Below are 22,578 nucleotides of genomic sequence, written 5' to 3' on the forward strand. Positions count from 1 at the left end.
GGTTTCCCACGAAGCTTGAAGGGACAACCATATTTCCTACTCCCAATGGCTCTTATAACAAATTCTTTGTTCCTACACTTATACTGACCATTCCTTTCACAACCAATTAACACAAATGAACTTCTTCCTCTACTACCAGTATGTGTGTCTGACCTCATAATGACTGCAGCAAATCCGTTTTCATGGGCAACCGATCGAGCCTATTGCAAAACATAATCTCGGGTACCAAAGACCTACAATGCAACCCAGACAATTTATTTTTTATACAAAACATAAATTCAATCAAATGACTCAAAATAATGAACATTATTACCTGAGAAGTATTAAAAGCATATGAACAATCAACATGTGGTTCATTCACACCTCATTCTTGTTCATTTTCCTAATCCATATCAACTTCTTGAGACATTGTATTATCATACGTCCATTGATCTTCATTCATCTTAACAACAAATCAAAAAATTATACATCATACACAAGTCTACATAATCTTTTAAAGCACACCATAGTAGCAAAACTAAAATTAGTCCCTCGTAGTACTTTTTATCTAGTCATTAACATCAAAATTTGATAAATATCATAAAAATATATTAACTACATACATATTACCAACTTATACAACTACATTCAAAATTTATAACTAAATAATTTACTTAAACTAAATACAAATTTTGCACCTAAATAATTTCAATTTTTACTTATACTTTATTTAATTTGCAATAACTAAATAATTTATAAATTCTACAAAAAAATTACACGACAGGGACTACAAAAACACAATAATAAAATTTTTTAGGAAACATCTCATTTAACATAAAAAATACTTCAAATAAATAAAAATTTTGCACCCTAATTAACAAAAAAAAAAATAGAAAACTATAACTAACAACTAATTTAACATTTTACTAGTTAAAATAAATTCAATTATTGTACCTAAATAATTTAATCTTTTACTTACACTATAAATAATTTGTAATAAATAAATTATCCACAATTTCAAAAATATGTAATAAAAATTAAACATATTAATAATGTTATTAAATCTAAATTTTTCAAAATTTAATAAATATTCTGGAAAAAAAACAATGCATATGGATGTACTACATCTGTATGCTTCATACGGATGAACTTCATCCGTAAGAATCATACAGATGTAGTTCATCTATAAGCTTTATGCAGATGAAATTTATCTGTAAGCTTCAAAATACAACATATGGATGAAGTACATCCGTATAAAGCTTACGGATGAACTACATCCGTATAATTCTTACAGATAAACTACATTCGTATGTTATAATTCTTGGTTATGGATGTACTTCATCCGTATACAACTTACGGATTAACTTTATCCACATGTTAATAATACTAGATCTACTAGAACACCAGTTACCCAGAAAAGCTAGAAAATGTGTACCTCTGTCGAAATAAAACCAACACCGGTAAGACTTTCACCTACACCGAACCGCTACCTCTCTCAACACTTGCAAAAACGACCACCAACGAGAAAAAACACACCACAATAAAAAAAAAAAAACCCAAGCTTTCAACACAACAAAAAACACAGAACGGGTGCCAATATAAAGAAAAAATAGCGAGGAACATTATTGGAATTTTCAAAGTGTGCTGGGTGCATCTAGCAAGTCCCTTAATTTAAGTGCTGCTCCACCTACCAAATACTATTATATAAAGGTATTTTCATGTCTACATGTATGGATCCAAGCTCACATTTTTATACATCTTTTACAAAACTCTGACTTTAGCAGCAGGTGATTGTAGGTTCTGCTCCTTAGGAGCAACAAGCCCACATTCCTTATGCTACTTGAAGCATCCACCATGTTGGGAGGAACCAAAAATATCTCTAAACAATTAATAAAGAAATATCAAATAAAATAAATTAATGTGATTTTAGGTGAATTTATTATATTTGATTTATCTTAATCTTAGAAAAAAATGTATTATTTGTCGATATCTATTCATTATGTTAAATTAAAATATAATCAATAAATATAATTTACATTATATAAGTTATTTGTAGAGTGTAAAATTGAAAAGTAAATAAATAAAATAAAATAATTAGATCGAAACTTTTTTATTTAAATTTAAATATATTTTAAAAGAAGTTGACAAAATATATATTTTTCTTCATAAATTTCATATTATTAAAGAAGCTAAAATAAAAAATCCATTTCTAAATAAAGCATTAAATAACGTTGGTATCTGCCAACTGCCCCCACCCCCGACCAAAAACAAGCCAGAAAATAAAATAGACACACCGCAGAGAATGCTCTATTTCAGTGTCCAAAACTCCTTCCCTTTTTTCATTTCCTTTTCGATTTCACCATTTGTTTCTGAGACACCCTTTCTTGAATCACTGCACCCTTTTTCCCTCTCTCTCAGAAAATAAAGTTTTTTTTTCCAAGTGAGGATGTTAAAATGAAAGGAATAATAGCATTGCACACGCTTTTGCCATTTCTTCTATTTTCTGCCATTTTACCACTCTCTTTCTCAGCTCAACCCCGCAACGCCAAGAAGCCCAAAACCCCATATTCTGATAATAATCATCATCGCCTTTCCTCCTCTGCTGTTTTCAAACTTCAGGGAAATGTGTACCCTCTTGGGTATGTTGTGATTCTACAATAATTGTTTTGTTTTATTCAAACTTTATCATCAAGTAGTAATAGTATCATCTTGCTTTTATTGTTAATTTTTTTTCTCTCACTTCTTATTTTGTGTAATTGAATGTTTTTTTTTTTTGGATAACTTTGTTCTAGTCATTATATTTGTCTTCTGAGTTGAGCTATGTTAAGTTTTTGAAACATTCTTTTATCTGTCTCCTATACTTAATAAAATGGAGTTTTCAGTTCTTATAGATTTGATTCCTGATCTAGTTTTCAGATTATTATCAAGTATATCTGCTGTTTCATTGAGTTTCACCTGCCATTCAATTTCTAATTTATTTAGAGAAAGAATAAAAGTTAGGTTTGACTGAGGCTCTTAACTTTTTTCTTGTTTTTTTTTTTATTATTATTATTTGGGGGGGATTGGACTCCATCTCACAAAAAGTCACTTTTTTCTTATACATGTTTTGGAAGAAAAAGAAAAGGAAACATGGTAGTTGAATTTCTAAAGTGAATTGGTTTTTCTTGTTAGGTTTAAATTACACGGGTTCCATGAAAAATATCTGTATTCCTCTTTATGCAGGCATTACACAGTGTCTCTCAACATTGGCTATCCCCCCAAGCTTTATGACCTTGACATTGACTCGGGTAGTGACCTTACTTGGGTTCAGTGTGATGCACCATGTAAAGGTTGCACCAAGGTATGCTTAAACTTAGATTAGGCCTTTTTCTGAAGTATGAACCATAACAAATCATTTTATCTTGTTATTTACGTGGTGGCAATCTTTGCAGCCTCGTGATCAACTTTATAAACCCAATCACAACCTTGTGCAATGTGTGGACCAGTTGTGTTCTGAAGTGCACTTATCAATGGCCTATAATTGTCCTTCCCCAGATGACCCATGTGACTATGAGGTTGAGTATGCAGATCATGGATCATCTCTGGGTGTGCTAGTCCGGGATTACATTCCTTTTCAATTCACCAATGGCTCTGTGGTGCGCCCTAGGGTAGCCTTTGGGTAAGTGTTTTGTTTCCAATTTCCATCTTCATGAGTGACACTGGTGGTATCAACTACCAAGGCCTGCTTTGGATAAACTTACCCATCAGTATTAATAGGAGAAGGAAACAGGAAGGTAAAGTGGTAAAATGAATTAAATTTTTCCCATAGCCTAAAACTAACTTATGCACTTAACTTTTATATTAGCTCTCTCATCTAACACCATAGTTGATTTTATCTTCTTATTTTCTTCTTTTACAAGTGTTTATAGTGAAGTTTATTCAAATGGGACTTAATTAGATAATTTGTATTGAAGTTGTGATGTAAAAAAAAAATATGGTGAAGTTATGCTTCAGTAAATAGAGCAACAGGACAGAATTGATCTACTCACAGGAAAAAAGTTACCATGACTTCAACTTGGAGCTAAAGTTTTCCATTCATCTTTGAGAATAATTAAGAGTTTCTTTGTCTGATGAATGGCTAGGTGCGGATATGATCAAAAGTATTCTGGTTCTAACTCCCCACCTGCTACGTCAGGAGTCCTTGGCCTTGGGAATGGCAGAGCAAGCATTTTGTCTCAGCTTCATTCTTTGGGTCTGATCCGCAATGTTGTTGGCCACTGCCTAAGTGCACAAGGAGGAGGGTTTTTATTCTTCGGAGATGATTTCATTCCCTCTTCAGGAATTGTTTGGACATCCATGTTGTCGAGTTCTTCGGAGTAAGTTTTAAAAATTGATGCCATTTGTTCCTTCTGAGATTTTTTTGTTTCACACTTGCATCATCTGTTGCCGTTCATGAAAAGTTGCCAACAATCATTGCTTCAGAAAACACTACAGCTCAGGACCAGCAGAACTGGTTTTCAATGGAAAGGCTACTGCTGTTAAGGGTCTTGAACTTATCTTCGATAGTGGGAGCTCTTACACATACTTCAACTCACAAGCCTATCAAGCTGTTGTTGATTTAGTAAGATAGAAACTAGAGAGAGGCTCAATTTTCATCATCAATCTCGTTGTCTTATATGGCCTAAGATATTTAGTCAGCCATCTTAAGTTAATAATTCCTTGATCCATAATTCAGGTAACTAAAGATTTAAAGGGAAAACAGTTGAAAAGAGCAACTGATGACCCATCACTTCCAATTTGTTGGAAGGGTGCAAAGTCTTTCGAATCGTTAAGTGATGTCAAGAAATATTTCAAGCCCCTAGCATTGAGCTTCAAAAAAATCATGAATTTGCAGATGCACCTACCACCAGAATCTTACCTTATTATCACTGTGAGCACCTTTTAAGACTGAACAACTCTGCCTCTAGTTAAGGAAACAAATGAAATTGTCTAACATGCTGTCCTTTACCAGAAACATGGCAATGTCTGCTTGGGGATTCTAGATGGCACTGAAGTAGGACTAGAAAATCTGAACATAATAGGAGGTAAGGCATGCCAATTTAAAAGAGTATAAAAAATTCCTTTCTCTTATTTGATTATTGTTGGAAATCAGGAATAAATGTCATTTATTAAATGTCATTTATTATAAATGACATTTATTCCTGATTCTCAACAATTTTTTTGATGGTAATATGCCTTTTATTGCTCTCAGACATCACTTTACAAGATAAAATGGTGATTTATGACAACGAGAAACAGCAGATTGGATGGGTTTCTTCAAATTGTGATAGGCTTCCCAAGTAATATATTTCTCTTATCATTTCTTATATAACTGTGAACGCCAATTAGTCTTACAAGGGAATATTTTCATGTTCATTCAAACAGTGTGGATCGTGATTTGGAAGGTGATTTTCCACACCCATATGCAACAAATTTGGGTATCTTTGGGGACCGTTGCCCTGCATCATATGAAGAAACAGGCTGTGAATGAATTGCTAGGGAAGGAGGGTGCTTGGATGTACATTAAATAGCATGTATAATTCCATATAGTACAACATATATATACATAGATATTTTTGTCACCTTACAATATTTTATGCTTCATAAGCTACATTTTGTGAATTTGTAAATGATAACTTCCAAACGATACAAGCTACAGTTACTGATCCTTGCTTGAGAAAAAATCATGAAGCTGAGGGGCCTCAATTCCCATCAGTAGCAAGTAGTTATTCGCCTAAACTAACTGATTGGCCTTCACTGCTTCCATGCACCAGCACAAGGATGATTGAGAGAAGATTGCCAGTATTTTGTGAAGTTACAAAGTATAATGTACCTGAAATAATAGTGCATATTAAGTTAAAAGACCCTGGATTAGGTACATAATTTCATGACTGTACTTTTAGGAATTGATACCAACTTCAGAAACCCCGTGTACGACAGTCACAGCAGCCAACAGCATGATGCTACAAGTTTTGATTTGCATACTGCAAGTTGTAAAATGTAAAATAACATTAATCAGTCATGACAGTTTGTTCGCAAGAGATTATAATATTAGGCAGAATATAACAGACACGCAGGTATGCTGGTCAAAGTTGAATAAGAAAAAAGGATAGCATGTGCATGTCACTCGTTTTACTTCCCTCCAGAAATGCCACTTCCTTTTTCATTAACTGATAAATAAAAATCTATAATTTGGAATTTAACTTCTTATAGGGGACTTGTCTTGGCATATACTGCCTCTTATCACATTGAAAATTAATAATATTGATATTCATAATTTTAAAATATATCTAGTATCAAGCAGAAGGCCTATAGGTAATAAGTAATAACTCATCAGAAACAGCATCTAAGATGGAGTAAATGTTTACATTTCCTGGATATAAATGAACATAAAAATTGACCTCAAAATATATATTAAAATTTTCACGGGCAGAAGAAAAAATCAATTTGTTTCATTAGGACATGGCAATGGAAAATTATTGTTGAAAGGCAGGCAAGTGAGAGATGTCACCTTAGCATGGCAAATCTTTGTTATTGCCTCAATATGAAGGTTTTGAAGTTCTTCAAGGGCCATAACATCCAGACCAGCAATATCTTCACCCTATTCCATAGTTAAAAGTGCTATCATTTGCAATTCTGTCTTCACGAAGAGAAATAAAAAAAACAAGTCTAGGCTATGTGATGCAAGATGCATGACAACCTACGAAATTAACCCTTCTGTGCCATTTATGATTTCTACTCTCCAAAATGCAAATCTATTGTGAATGTATATAGAAGATCGCAACAAGGGAGATCAGGTTCGAAAAACCCAAGTAACTAGCAACCTGTCTATAACTATTCTCTATGGAATTTGATCTTTCTACACAGTGGAACAGTATCCTGAATTTTCTTTTTCTAGTCTTCTTGGAAGTTGGTACCCTAACCCATATTTGTTATTCCTGTCTTTAAAAAATCCTACCTATAGCTATTTCAGAACCTTATGGTATGTTTGGGAGAGATGAAATGGAGTGAAAAGGAAGGGAAACTTTCAAAAATTAGTGTAGGTCCACACCTCCAACACACTACTTTAATTCAAATATTTTTTCTCAATTTCATTCCACTCAATCAAACACACCGTTAGGCTCTGCTAGAGATTTAGCTATTAGATTCCAGATATTTAAACAATTATGTTTTGCACTTTTTATATTCCTGCTTTCCCTAATTCAATGTCTAAATTCCAAAAAAAAAGTAGAATCCTAAAGCCAGTATTCACTTTGAGGTTAATTCTTTCAGACCCATATGTAGTTGTGCTTGAAGTCTGATCTATCCTTGTTGAAAGGTTTATGCTTAAATACATTTCTGGTCCCTGTAATTCAATGCCTTTTTGATTCTCATCCTTGCAAAATGTGTTTGTTTTATTTTTCCATCCTTAAAGTGCTTTAGATAACATTTTTTTCACTGTTCAAAGGGCTATCTGAAGCACTTTAAGGACAAAAAACAAAATAAACACATTTTGCAAAAACCAAATTAAAAAAAAAAATTACAGGGACGAAAATGAAAAAAATGCTGGGACTAAAAATATATTTAAGTCAAAGGTTATCTATGTTTTTTTACTAATTATATTTCTTTGAAAGAAATTACTACTATTTGTATTAATTACAGTCTAATAGAACTTGCTATTTAGTTAATCATATCATGAGTACATCTCATTGATCTTTCCTTTCCAGTCTACCTTATCCCAATTTTCTCTTCATCATCTCTCTTCTAAAAAGCAGTCACCTAAACTCATTTTCTCACCCTTGATCTTACTTAAGTCAGGAAGAAATTCAATCAATGCAGATTTATGTTATCATGGAACATAAATGAAATATGAAATGTGATCATGAGAATGAGATACCTTCAATATAGAAATATGACTTTCTAGTTCTTTGCATCTTCTTCTTTCTCTTTGATAATTAGCCCTCAGTTCTTCTAATGCAATCATATCTTCCATGCTCCCTAAAATTTCACCCTCTTTGTATTGTTTTCTATGAGAGTAACCATTAGATGTTGGATGCCCATTTTTAACCTTGGTTTGCACATCATTAGTTGACTTGTCCTCAACATTAATCCCAGACTTTTTCATCTTTGACACCAGCATCCGCATGTTTGTAAGCTCATATTCCAAATCTTGTTTTTGGTGTTTTATTTCATCAAGTGTACTTCTTAGGTCATCTTCTATTTCAACTTTCACAGATAGAGCTGCTTCTAATGCAGCTTCTCTTTGGAGTCTAGCATTAAGGTCCTTCTGCAAGTCCTCAATAAGAACTTCGTTCCCCAACTTTTTCGATTTCCCATCTCGTTGAAAACTATTATTAATATTTTGCTTGCAATCATATGAAGATGTTGGAGAAAAGTTTGAATTGCAAGAGGCTTCCTTTGCAGCTTCCAGATCACCACTCAGTTCTGCATTTTCATAAGTAAGTTTAGTCACTTCTTCAGCAAGGTTTCGGAGTTCAACTGCTGCAGCTGCTGCCAACTCTTTTGCATATGAAGCTTCCTCTGCAAGTTTCTGGCTTTGAATTTCAAGCCCATCTTTCTCTTCCACTAATCTCACATTTTCTTGCCTTAAATTCTCCACTTCTGCTACCTGCACAATTGAATGCAATAGTAAAAAAGAAAACCACTCCTACTGAAACACAAACAAGCAAAAAAATCTAGGAATCCGTTCTCAAATTTATCTATTATGCCAATAATAGTTTAAGTTTACTTCTGCAGAAGGTGCCAGAGAGAGAGAGAGAGATAACCTGCACAAGAATTTGAGAATTTATAATTGAATCATTACTTCCTTGCTTGGGGTGTGCTTGAGAAACTATTGCATTCAAGTTTTTGACTGATTGTGCTTCATCAGTCTTTCCTAATATGTCTCTAGAACAGTCAGTCTCATTATCAGCAGCGCGCTGATGATAAGTTGAGGTTTTATCCAGCAACAAATTTATTTGTTTCTTTAGTGAAATAATTGTCTCTTGCATCTCAACGTTTTCTGAATTCTGTAGAATTTTAGCAAATGTCAGGAATTGCAACAAGTCCCCTTAAAAGGACATACAATTGTGTAATATACCTTCAACTGCAGTTGCTCTTGAAGTATCCTGTTATCTGCAGACTTGATCTTGAATGCTCAATCAATATGAGAGAACAACTTAGTACTCAGATTTATGCTAGCTAAATGCAATTGAAACCATCAAGAGGACAAGACAACCAACCTCAAGTTCAAAAATTTTTTCATTGAGCTCAGTGGTAAGCTTGGATAGAGCCTACATTAGAAATTGAAGTTATGTGTTAGTTGATTTTACCCATAAACTACACCCCAATTTTTATTTTAGATAAAACAAAGGAAGTTCGTCAATACATAACAAATTTGCAATATAAGCATCATTAAGAACCATTCAAAAAGAAGAGTTATCGCAAATTACTGAAAGTCAGAAAATTCTACAAAAACCTGTTGGTTAATTTTGAAAATCGAGATAATCCTGGATAAATCTGAAGTCGTGTATAAACACTTTCAGATTGAATCAAATTTCGGGGTTCAACCAAAATTGTTCAATCGGATAAAATCAGAAGATTATAATTCAAGAGTTTTGTTTTGGTCTTGTGAGTTTTTCACACGTTATGCTTTCTGAACCAGGATGATTATTTATAATCAAAGAACAGGTGGTTATTGGCGGTTGATGGAAGTTATTTATTTTTAAAAATTGTCGTTGATGGAAGTTTTAGTAACTTCCATGTAACTTCCAACCGTTGATGGAAGTTTTAGTAACTTCCATGTAACTTCCAACCTTTGCCTAAACCGAACATCTCGTTATTACATTAAAACAAGCGTGCACTCTTATTTTAACACAATAAAGAGATCAATTACACTAAAATGTCCAACAAACCTCCCCCATTTTAGTGTAATTACCGATCAAATCACCAAAGTCATAACATACCACAAACTACTGCATAGATGAAATATCGTGACGATTGAATTTCATCTTAGCAAATTACACGTTTCAAATATTCGAATATCAGGGTGTCACTAAGGATTGAACCCTTTCTATTCATAATGAATACATGAAGATAATCTGCACAATAGTTTATAACATTACTCTTGCTCGACACTAGTTTTACTAGCCTGTGTCCCTATCCTTCATAAGCATATCAAAGCCAAGTCCCAGCTTCTTGAAGCGGCTAAACTTCATGCTTATATAGGTAGTCTTTTTCTTTCTTGCACCTGCAAATGCAATTTTTCAAAAGAACCATTGAGAAGTTATACTTCAACCTCCTTAACTTGCAGAACCGAACACATACCTTTTGGGATACTTTCGATGATGTGTTCCAATCTCTACATGTTAAGCTTTCCACATTGAATTCAGCACCTAATGTCATATTAGATGGGAATTGGGTATCTTAACATAAGAGATTTCAGATGGACTTTAATCCTAATCCCACAGCCGACCTTTTCACGAGATCTCTACTTAACCCTTTGGTTAAATGATCGGCCAAATTATGCTGAGTTCTCACAAACCTACATCCCCAAATTTTGAGATAACTCAAATTTGGTGTCTTTTTGTGCCAAAGTTCATATGGGGTAACCTTATTCCTTTTGTTAGGAATTCGGTTCAACAAGTAACAGGCTGCCAACATAGCCTCACCCCAAAATCCTTCACTTAAATCTGAATAGGATAACATGGAATTCACCATTTCTTTCAAGGTTCTATTCTTCCTTTCGGCTACACCATTTTGTTGTGGTGTATAGGGAGCTGTAGTTTGATGTATTATTCCAGTAGATTGAAAATAAACCGGATCATAATACTCACCTCCCCTATCCGTACGAAGAGTTTTGATTAGCCCATTTTGATGAAGTTCTACCTCTTTCTTATAAATTTTAAATTTATCAAGAGCTTCATCTTTTGTATTTAATAAATATACATAACAATACCTTGATGCATCATCAATAAAAGTAACAAGATATTTTTTATGACCTAATGATGGAGTAGCATGCAAATCACACAAATCACTATGAATAAGGTCTAAGACTTTAGTCTCACTTTTAACATCCTTAAAAGGTTTCCTAGTGATCTTGGTCAACATGCAAGTTTTGCATTTTTCAATGTTCATATCAAAAGGAGGAATCATACTTGTTTTTGACATATCTTTTAATCTTTTGTAATGAACATGTCCTAATCTAGCATGCCAAATTTCTGATTTTGTCATATTAGTTATAGAACTACACGAGGCCATACAAACAGATTCATGAACAAAAGGAACATCAATGTTTAATTTAAACATTCCATTACAACGATAACCAAATCCAACAAACGAACCATGTCTTGACAAGATGTACTTGTCACTTTCAAGTACTTGCTTGAAACCACAATTATTTAAAACCATACCAGACAATAAGTTCTTACGAATACCAGGTACAAATAAGACATTATCCAAATACAAACTTTTTCCGGAAGTAAAAACTAAATTAACACAACCTAATCCTAGGATTGGTTCAGTTGCAACATTGCCCATCTTCACAATAGAGCCATCATCGATTGGTCTAAATTCCTTGAACCAACGACGATCTTTGCACACATGGCTTGTTGCTCCCGAATCAAACCACCAAGCAACGTCATCATCCTGCACATAGAATGCATCAGATATTAGTGATACATAATTCGAATTCGTATTCGAATTAAAATTATTCACTACAATCTGACCTTGTTGCTTTTCAGGATCATTAGACCCACTTGGACCAGCCTTGTTCTTTCCTTTGAACACCCGGCAATCCCTCTTTAAATGACCAGGTTTCCCACACTTCCAACATGATAATTTTGTCTGTTTGTTTGGACCTTTGTTCTTATTTCCTTGAAATTTTCGTTTGTTACCTTTAGCATTGTAATTTTGCTTAACTGTTCCACTTTCCTCTACCATATTAACGGAAGAGGAACCTGCTACGGTTTTATCATTGACTTTGTCAATTTCCTGAGCCCTCAGCGACTCCTCAATCATGAAATGACTACCGAGTTGAACCAGAGTCAACTCTTCCTTCATATGTTTCAAGGTATGCTTGAAGTCTTTCCAAGAAGAAGGCAGTTTATCAATTATAGATGAAACTGCAATGGATTCATCCATTCTCAAATCATGTTGAGTAAACTGACCCAAAATCCGCAGCAGTTCATTATATTGCTCCATAACAGGCCTCGAATCAATCATTTTGTAATTAAAGAAATTACTAACTAAGAATTTGTTACTTGAGGCATCTTCTGCCATATACTTGGATTCAAGAGAGTCCCATAATTCCTTAGCAGACTCAACATTTTGATAAATATCAAAGAGAGAGTCAGACATACCGTTCAGAATGTGTCCACGACAAATGTAATCGTCGTTCTCCCATTTTGAACGCTTCCTTGTTTGATCCAGAGTTTCGCCTTCCATATACACCGGCATCGGTGTACTCAGCACATACACCACATTCAATGTTGTCAAGAGAAAGTGCATCTTCTTCTGCCATCTTCTGAAATCCTGCCCTTCAAACTTGTCCAACTTCGCAAACTTGCTTGTCATCTTCGAACTATCGTTCGTCATCTCGAAAGATTTGATTCAATCTTTTGTTGGTTAATTTTGAAAATCGAGATAATCCTGGATAAATCTGAAGTCGTGTATAAACACTTTCAGATTGAATCAAATTTCGGGGTTCAACCAAAATTGTTCAATCGGATAAAATCAGAAGATTATAATTCAAGAGTTTTGTTTTGGTCTTGTGAGTTTTTCACACGTTATGCTTTCTGAACCAGGATGATTATTTATAATCAAAGAACAGGTGGTTATTGGCGGTTGATGGAAGTTATTTATTTTTAAAAATTGTCGTTGATGGAAGTTTTAGTAACTTCCATGTAACTTCCAACCGTTGATGGAAGTTTTAGTAACTTCCATGTAACTTCCAACCTTTGCCTAAACCGAACATCTCGTTATTACATTAAAACAAGCGTGCACTCTTATTTTAACACAATAAAGAGATCAATTACACTAAAATGTCCAACAAAACCTTGGGTCCAAAAGGTTTTATTTTTCACCCAAAAGAAAAAAGTGGGGAAGAATCTCTCAACAAGGGAGAGGACAATCAAATGATAGGTTAGGTTCTCATTTGTCAAGTATAGGACCCTGTAAATACCCAATAACCCAAACAAAACAGCAGAAGTAGTCCCCATTGCCCACCTCAATTACCGGGGTGCTATATGAAAATATCTTAGATTATGGTCAAGGATTAATTTCCCTATTTCCTCTTTATTTCTTAGAATTGGTCACATTCCCTTATCACAATTTGTTTCCCTAATTAGCTTAACTAGGATTATGATTAATATAAATAAGGGTTAGTGTTCCAAATTTTACAAAGAGATCAATACATCTATATACTGCTGTCCATCTCAGTTAATATCAGGGTTGTCAATAGTGTGCAATAGTGGCGTAGAGGTGCATAGTGCACTGCCATTACACTTCGCTGTGGCAGTTGTAGTGGCCGCAATAGCAGCATTTATCGGCATTATAGCATCACTATGCTGACGGTGTCCAAAATCCAGACTATGGTTAGAGGGGCATTTTAAGAAGGTAATTTTGGTCATCTATATCCTAAAGACTCAAACTCATTCACTCTTTTTTTCTCTATCTCTTTGGTTAGACGTGGTACCCTTTGTTACTATTATTTATTTGTATGTTTGCTTAAGAGCTAAGACCTATAAATTTTCATTGTTAATTATGAACATGTCAAGATTTTTTAGTATTTTTTTAATTTTTGAGCATTTATATGTATTTAGTATGAATTATATAAACTGTATAACAATTTATTCCAAAAAAAAACAATACTGAAATATTAAATAAACAAGTCTGAAGTGAAGTGTTAAAAAGGAAAAAACAAGTTCAAAGACTTAACTCCAGAGCAAGAGATGTCAAAAAAAAAAGGGGACAAGTCAGTAAAAAGAGGTGATTGAGGGCCACAAAACATAATGTTGGATGTGAGAAAGCAAGGATGAAATGACGATGTGGTGGTTGATGATGACAATTACTAGTTTGAGAAAGAAAAAAAATCCATGAAGCTTAAATAAGAGATAAATGATCAGGTCAAGTTTTTTGAGTGTTTCTTTATTACTGTTCTTGAATTATATATACCTGTTCACCATGGGTTGTAGCACACTGCATTAAACATAATTCTGTTTTTGTTCATCATGGATAATATGAAATATATACTCTGGGATTTTAACAATTACATCTATAATGATATATGGTGGTATTAAACTTCTTATCACAATGCAAATTCATATAGCATGAAAGAACAGCCAGATGTTACAAGTTTTGAGATAGAATTCTTTCAATTGTCTTTCACCAAATATAGCTGCCTTTATAAGGTGGTCTAAAGTAGATTTTAGTTTCAGTTACCTGAGACATTTCACTGTTATTTGGTGCATGTCCTATTGATCCAATCATCCGTTGCTCTAGGATACGGATTTGATTCTTCTTTTGGCTAATTTCACCCTTCAACTTATGCATGCCCTCCTGTCATTATCACCAAAATAATCCGCCCAGTTTTATTATGAAATATTAAAATTGTTCTATGTTTGTCAATCTTAAATAAAAAGCTCACTTGTAGTTGGATATCTTCAGGCTTGTTAGCTGCTTGTTCAGACAGTCTTTTCAGAGAACTAATACAAAATGCCACCTCTCCAGCCAACATTTTTATTTGTTCACGCAGAAGATCCATTTGATCTGTAACAGTAGTTCCAGTCTGCAAGATAGTCATTCAACACAGTTATGGTTCACATCCATGAGATTCACCGGTTTCAAGATACATGTATCATGTGCCTTTCCAGCAATATGAATCACTAGTATTTGAGATCTCACCGGAGGAAGTTGATGACCTCCAACAGTTACACTGAACAAGTCACCTGCTTGAGTTCTTCCTGGAAAAGAATTTAGAGATGAAGCATTATCCTTTCTTCTGACTGAACTCCTGCGTGAATCTTTCATGTCATGAAGCATAACTCTGTTCGGAGTTAATTTTGAAGCAGATGCAGGTGACCCATTTCCAGAGCCCTCACTATCAACATTTGGCGATAATCCATCAATATTATCAGGTTTCTGTGTCAGTAGCAAATATTGTTGGTTGGATAACAATATACATAAGATACTAAATTCACATAAAATTTATATAGAGCAATACCAATTGCCAAATCCTAATCCACACAAAATTCAGCTTGGCAGAAAGTCCCTAATCTTTAGTGACCTATTATTTATGAATTGGGGTTTTTGTATATTATTATTTTATACATTGATATTAACTTCTGTACTTATCAATCAGTTAGTCAATTATTTCAACATAAAATTAATATAGTTCAAATTAAAAAAGGAAAACAACTTACTCTCAGCTTCAACCAACCAAGCATTCCACGCCTTTTGCTTCTTTTATAATCCTTCCCCAATTCATCTAAATTGGTAATGTCATCCTTTTCTTCTGGTGAAGGAACTGAAGCATGGCTCCCTGTGTCATCATTAATCCAGGTCTCACGTTTTCTATCTGGTAAATATGCTAGCTGCATTCAGAGAAAGACAAACATTTGTCATTATCACAAATAGTATTTACAATTTCACTGGCCATTCCAAGAAACTGGAAATTTGTATCTGAAAACAGGACATTAATTAAAAGTCGGGACATTAAAAGATCAAATTCCAAAGCATATAATTGACTGCTGCACATACTAGAGTACCCTTCTGAAAAACACACCTCATCTTCCCCAAAAGAATGCCTTCGTCTATGACTGGGCCTTTCTGCAATGCTTGATGACATTGCATTCTTTGTAGAAACTAAGATTAATTTGGTTAGTCGCTGAATTCTTCCCATCAATGCTGCTTTAGCTTGTTCCTCCTCTTGCAATCTCGACTTCAATTTGGATTGCCCAGCTTCAAGCTATTACATAATGAAGAAATGCTTATTATGGGGAAGTGAAGGAACACCATGCCAAATAAAGATATCAGTTTTGATATGCAGTGAGGAAAGTAAATATCATTGGGTTAAGATTCAAGACACAACATTTTATTCTGGCATATTATAAAGTCTCCCACCAAGTACAGTGACACTTATTAGATGATCCAAGATATATGCATCAGCACAAACCTGAAGCTTCAAAGTAACCAGATCTTCTTGTGAAGATGCGGCCATATTGGGATTCTCAACCATGCCACGCTTCAACTGCTGCAGCTCCTGCTTTAACTCAGAAATTTCCTTCTGATACTTCTTGATCAGAGATTTCTCATCCATAATCTAGCACAAGGGAATCAGCTAAAAGTTACAAGCATGAAATCACTGTACCAAGTGGTTATCATTCTCAGCATTTCACATAAACTAACCTTATTTTGGGAAGCTTTAATTTCAACATGCTTACTCCGGTGTGCAAATTTTAATGTGTTGTGTGTCTCTTCACTACTGCTAGAAGCAGGAGTAACTGTGCAAATGAGCTTCAACAACCAAACCATAGTGTCATTTTCAAACATTAGTTAGCCATGCAAAATTTTTTACAAATTACAACAAGCAGAAAATTCAAAAAGAAATTGTACTAACAGAAATCCGTCCATGGCCACTAAGGGATGATTGTAACAACCGAGTGAGCTTTGAATCTCGATAAGGAATATGAGTTGCCTTTCCATCTGTTAATTTAGCAATTACCTGCAATGCAGAAACAAGATAGAGAAATTTAATTACTTCACTTAACAAAATTTGAGAATGGGAATGTTACACACCATAAGAACATCAGTGCATCCATGAATAGTTCTTTAAATGTAGAGAAAACTACAAGCTGACAGCATAAATGCAACCAAGATTAGTCAAGTAAAGCCTTATGTGTCTATAGAATTAATAGGCAGATTATTTGGCATTATATGTGCAGATTTGTTGGTCCTTTAAACCAGCATATCTAGCATGATTATATAGCTGTAATTGTGTAATTATATCCTTAATTAGTTAGCCCAGCTGCAGGTTACCATTTATAGCTTTTTAGCAAACTTTAAGGCTAGAAATCAAATTGTATCATACTATTTAAATGAGAATTCTCTAACCTTGTGTTTGGATTGGAAGTTTCAAAATTTCAGGGAATTTGAAATGCCTAGAATTTGAATTGCTTTGATTTTAATTTCTTTCATTTTTCAAATGCTTTGTTTGGATAAATCAATTCAAATTTCTTCAATTTTAAATTCTTTGTTTGGACAGAGCAATTCAATTTCCTCCATATGCAAAATTTCAATTTTATATTTTAAATAGATGAAATTTTAATACTAAACTTTATAGAAAACAAACACAATCTAATTTTGAAATATTAATTAAAAAATATATATTTTTCAATTTTTAATAATTTAAAAATACAAAATATTGATAATTTTAACTAGGGTTGTTTTGTCTAACCACAACCAGTGATGTTTTTAAACCGACATCAACCAAGGCTATTTTTCGGTCGACATCAAATAGGGTTTTTTTGTCAAAGTATGCCAGGAATATTTGTCAACTGATGTCAGCCGGGACTATTTGTCGGCTAACGTTGGTTGAGTATATTTTTCAGCCAATGTTGGCTAGGTTTTTTTACCAACGTCGACTAGGGTTTGTTTGGCTGACACTGGCTAGGGTCTTTTCGAATGACATTGATCAAGGCTATTTTTAGCCAACGTCAGCCTAAAAAATCCTAGCAAGCGTTGACAAAAAAATCTACCTAATATCGGCTAAAAAATAGCTTGGTCGATGCCAACCAATAGAACCTACCCGATGTCAGCCGAAGAACATCATTGGTCAACGTTGACCGAAAAATTCCTGGTCGAAGTTGGCTAAAAAATAGCCCTAACCAATGTCAGACAAAAACCCCCACCCAACATCGGCTATAAAATAGCCTTGACTAATGTTGGCTAAAAAATAGGTTTGACCAATGTCGACCGAAAAAACTCTAGTGGATGTCGACTGTAAGAACCTAGTCGATGCCGACTAAAAATAGTCATACCCGATGTCGATAAAAAATACCTAGCTGGTGTTAGCAGAAAAAACTCTAGTCAACATCAACCAAAAAACCTAACTAATGTGGTTAAGAAATAGCTTTGGCTGATGTCAGCCAGAAAACCCTAGTCGATGTTGGAAAAAAAAATCTTAATCAATGTCGGCTAAGAAAATCTAGTTGACATCAGGCAAAACACCCTAGCAAACATCAACTGAAAAATAACCTAGCCGATATTGGCTAAAAAATAACTTTGGCTGAAAAAACCTAATTGACGTCGGCTGAAAAACCCTAGTAGGTGTCTACTCAAAAGCTAATTATGACCGATGTCAGTAGAAAAAATTTAACTAACGTCAGCCAAAAAAATCATTGGTCAACATCAACTAAAAAATCCTTGGCCGACGTCAGCAAAAAATTCTTATAATTGACGTCAGTGAGAAAATAACCCTAACCAACATCATCTAAAAAAAATCTTAGCCGATATGATAAAAAATAGTTTTGGTTGACATCATACAAAAAAATTCTGACCGAAAAAACCTCAGCCAACGTTAGTGAAAAACAACTTATGTCGATGTCAACCGTAAAAACTTTGGTCACCTGTAGTTGTGAGTGTTGAGCGAGAAACGGTCGCGAGCAAGAACGTGATTTAGAGTGAGCATCTCTAAAAAAAGAATTTCAAATTCTACATTTTTTAAGAAAATTTGAAATCTTATTGTTTTAGTCAATCAAAATGATTCATAAAAATATCAAAAATTAAGTTTCATTTCAAATATTCTATCCAAACAAGCTATTTTATAATGAATCATTTTAAATTCCTTGAAAAAATAAATTCCCCTGCTGAATTGATCCATCCAAACACAATTTTCACCCCAATTTCTCTGAGCTTGACATGGTATCAGTCTAGGTATCGATCTTAACCTATTTTTTTTTCGCTACACTCCCAGTTCTAGTCTCTTAAGCGGTATTGTTCACGTCGCAGTACTGTTCACAGCAGGGTTATTGTTCAAGTCGATCTTGGTTCTGCTCTCGATTTCTCCAGTTTCTTGTTCTTTCTCCTCCTGTGATTTTTCTTAGCATCATGTCTACTGAAAAGTACGATGTTCTCTTTGTTTGTCTTAATGGAAAGAACCACTCCACCTAGGCATTCCAGTTCCAAATCTTTGTCAAAGACAAGGAGCTATGGGGTCATGTTGACGGAACTCATCCTGCTACTAACAAAACTACACACAAGGAGGCACATGCCAAATGGGAGGTCAAAGACGCACAAGTCATAACTTGGATCATAGGCTCTGTTGAGCCTAATATCGTCCTCAACCTTAAACCTTTACCACGACAACAAAGATGTGGGGCTACCTGAAGAAAATTTATAACCAGAACAACACTGCTCGCATGTTCCAACTTGAACATGAAATTGTCATTTTTCAACACGATAGTCTCTCAATTTCTAAATTCTATTCTCATTTTATGAATCTTTGGGTTGAATATACTGACATTATCTATAAAGATTTGTCAACTGAAGGACAAACTGTAGTCCAAAACGTTCATGACACCACAAAACGAAATCAATTTCTTATGAAATTGAGATATGATTTTGAGGGCATTCAAACCAACCTAATGAACCAGGCTATTATCCCCTCCTTGGATGAATGCCTAAATGAACTACTTCGTGAAGAACGTCTCCTCACTCAGACAAACATGGAACAGCAGAAATTTGTCTCCCTTCCTGTGACGTATGTAGTACAAGGCGGACCTCGAGGACGAAACGTGTATTGTCCAATGTTTTTGCTACAAAAGCCATGAACATTTTGATTTCCACTGTCCTAAAGTTTTGCAGTTACTGCAAAAAAGGTCACATCATAAAAGAATGTCAAATCAGACCACCACGGAGAAATGCAACAGCCTTCACTGCCACTGTTGGCTCTTCTACTACTCCTGTTTTTGTGGATCAAAATCTGCCTGCTTCTATGCCAACTTTAACCCCTGAAATGGTTCAACAAATTATCATTTCAACATTTTCTGCTTTGGGTCTTTGAGGTAAAGCTTCTTTACCTAGCTCTTCTTGGTATTTTGACTCTAGCACATCCAATCACATGACCAACAATGTTGTTGCCCTTACCAATGTTACAAATTACTCTGGTAATTTGCAAAGACACCCTGCAGATGGAAATAATATACCTATCACAGCAATTGGTGATACTTCCTCATCTCTTACCAATGTTTATGTTTTCCTTGATCTCACCAATAACCTTATTTCAGTTGGTCAATTAGTTGACAATGATTGCAAAGTTGAATTCTCAAAATCTGGTTGTCTTGTGCAAGATCAACACTCATGAAAGATGATCACGAAAGGGCCTAAAGTTGGATGTCTTTTTCCTCTTTATTCATCGTTGTCACCTTCTTTTTTGCCTTTTATTTCTAGTAATTCTGCAACTGTTAATTTCCAATTATTGCATAAGCATCTTGGTCACCCAAATTCCAATGTACTTCATGACTTATGAAATCCAAAGCTCTCGGCAATAAACATTCCCCATCTTTTAGTGTTGTTCAATTTGATTGCAATTCTTGTAAACTTGGTAAAAGTAAAATTCTACCATTTCCAGTTCATCAATCAAATGTAAATCAGCCTTTTGACATAATTCACAGTGATTTATAGGGAATCGCACCTATAACATTACAAGTATTTTATCACTTTTATTGACGACTATAGTCGTTTCACATGGGTCTTTTTTTTTTGCACTCTAAAGCTGAAGTATTCTCTGCATTCAAATTCTTTTATGCCTGTTACAAAAACTCTGCATTCTAACAATGGAGGGAGGGGGGGATACACCTCTCATTTGTTTCAAGAGTTCTTGCAGGCAAATGATATATTATCTCAAAGTTCGTGTCCTTCTACACCCCAACAAAACAAGGTAGTTGATAGAAAAAACCACCATCTTCTTGATGTTGTTCATACCTTAATATTGCACTCCTTTGTGCCCTCCTGTTTTTGGTGTGAAGCTCTCTCAACTATTATCCACCTTATTAATTGGTTGTCCTCTCAAGCCTTAAATAATGATTCCCCTTTCTTAAGGTTATTTGGTAAGCCACCTAATTATTCCACTCTTCGCACCTTTGGTTGTGTCTACTATGTTCATCTTTAGCCACTAGAACACACCAAACCCACAGCTCAATCTGTTAAATGTGTTTTTCTTGGTTACTCAACCCATCAAAAAGGTTTTATATGCTATGATCCTCATTTACATAGGATTCGAGTTTCTAGAAACGTCATCTTTCAAGAAGATACATATTTTTTTGCTACTAACCAAGACACTCACTCTTCTACATCCAAATTTGTTTTGTCATTGTTTCCTAATAGTTTTGTAGAAGAACAAGCTTGTCCTACTTTCATGGTCTACCAAAGACGTCCGACTGTTTCACAAATTCATCCTTCAATCCCTCCAAGGCCCTCCCGATCATTCTTTGGCTGCTGATCCAGCACTTCAACTAGAACTAGCCCCTTTACATTGCAGTACTCACATTCGTAAACCACCAAAAAAGTATGATTTTTCTGTACCTTTATCTTTGACAACAACTTTAGCATATGCTCCTATTCCTTCTTCATATAAACAGGCAATGGAGCATAAATGTTGGCAAGATGCTGTAGAAATTGAACTTCTTGCACTAGAGGAATATCAGACATGGGATATTGTTCCATGTCCTCCATCGGTTAAACCTCTTGGCAGTAAATTTGTATTTACTATAAAATTGTGTTCAAATGGATCAATAGATCAATACAAGGCTAGATTGGTTACTTTTGGAAATAAGCAATAATTTGGCTTAGACTATGAACAGACCTTCGCACTAATGGCCAAGATGACTATTGTGAGGACCATTATTGTCATTGCTGCAATTGAATCTTGGCAAATTTATCAGTTAGATGTCAAAAATGTCTTCCTTCATGGAGACCTCAAAGAAGAAGTTTACATCAAACTTCCTATTGGTATGCCCTCACCATTGCCTAATACTATTTGCAAGCTAAAATGTTCTTTGTATGAATTAAAACAGGCACCAAGAGTGTGGTTTGAAAAGTTTAGAACAACACTACTTGGCTTTTCCTTCATCTAAAGTAGTTATGGTCCATCTCTCTTTCCACAAAGGACCTCAAAAGGAATTGTGATCCTCCTTGTTTATGTGGATGACATTATCATCATTGGCTCAGATCAAGAGGCTATCACTACAATCAAAAAAGTTGTTGCATACAACTTTCCACATGAAAGATCTTAGATAGCTCACTTATTTCTTAGGATTAGAAGTACAATTCCAACAAAAAGGCATCTTTGTCAATCAACACAAATATACTCAGGATCTAATTCAACTAGTTGGTCTCACCATTGAACTATGGTTGACACTCTCATGGAATTTAAAGTCAAGTTAAGACATCATGAAGGTGAATTCCTACAAGACCCAACTTTATATAGAAAGTTGGTTGAAAGTCTCATTTACCTAACCATCACAAGACCTAATATCTCTTTTGTTGTCCACACAGTCAGCAAATTCATGCAAAATCCTAGACACTTACAACTGTAACACCCTATTT

General features: G+C 34.6%; 2 protein-coding genes across 5 annotated transcripts in view; one reads left to right on the plus strand and one right to left on the minus strand.

Annotated features, from left to right (window-relative positions):
* Positions 1–2,223: 2,223 nt before the first annotated feature.
* On the plus strand, positions 2,224–5,644 carry LOC100796332 (aspartic proteinase Asp1). Its single transcript, XM_014766414.3, has 9 exons — positions 2,224–2,618; positions 3,202–3,319; positions 3,411–3,637; positions 4,101–4,334; positions 4,441–4,579; positions 4,694–4,888; positions 4,970–5,042; positions 5,210–5,297; positions 5,383–5,644. Exons 1-9 carry the CDS (start codon positions 2,434–2,436, stop codon positions 5,486–5,488), a joined length of 1,365 nt encoding a protein of 454 aa, XP_014621900.2. The 5' UTR covers positions 2,224–2,433; the 3' UTR covers positions 5,489–5,644.
* The window catches only part of LOC100817131 (kinesin-like protein KIN-7C, mitochondrial), a 31,336-nt gene continuing 14,302 nt past the window's right edge, over positions 5,545–22,578 (minus strand). For 2 of the 4 annotated variants that reach the window (XM_006575108.4, XM_026125135.2), the window contains 15 exons: positions 16,592–16,696; positions 16,381–16,488; positions 16,148–16,294; positions 15,758–15,940; positions 15,396–15,566; positions 14,878–15,114; positions 14,621–14,761; positions 14,416–14,532; positions 9,219–9,269; positions 9,077–9,124; positions 8,763–9,005; positions 7,874–8,605; positions 6,509–6,598; positions 5,915–5,981; positions 5,545–5,830 (listed from right to left, as the gene is read on the minus strand). In XM_006575108.4, the coding sequence (XP_006575171.1) occupies positions 5,961–5,981; positions 6,509–6,598; positions 7,874–8,605; positions 8,763–9,005; positions 9,077–9,124; positions 9,219–9,269; positions 14,416–14,532; positions 14,621–14,761; positions 14,878–15,114; positions 15,396–15,566; positions 15,758–15,940; positions 16,148–16,294; positions 16,381–16,488; positions 16,592–16,696 (2,394 nt within the window). In that variant the 3' untranslated portion in view covers positions 5,545–5,830; positions 5,915–5,960. Of the gene's footprint in view, positions 5,831–5,910; positions 5,982–6,508; positions 6,599–7,873; positions 8,606–8,762; positions 9,006–9,076; positions 9,125–9,218; positions 9,270–14,415; positions 14,533–14,620; positions 14,762–14,877; positions 15,115–15,395; positions 15,567–15,757; positions 15,941–16,147; positions 16,295–16,380; positions 16,489–16,591; positions 16,697–22,578 lie in introns of all 4 variants that reach the window. The other 2 variants (XR_001384411.3, XM_014766413.3) reach the window with 2 other exon arrangements.

The sequence above is a fragment of the Glycine max genome, chromosome 13 (genome assembly GCF_000004515.6).
Source record: "Glycine max cultivar Williams 82 chromosome 13, Glycine_max_v4.0, whole genome shotgun sequence".
NCBI classification, from domain to species: Eukaryota; Viridiplantae; Streptophyta; class Magnoliopsida; order Fabales; family Fabaceae; genus Glycine; species Glycine max.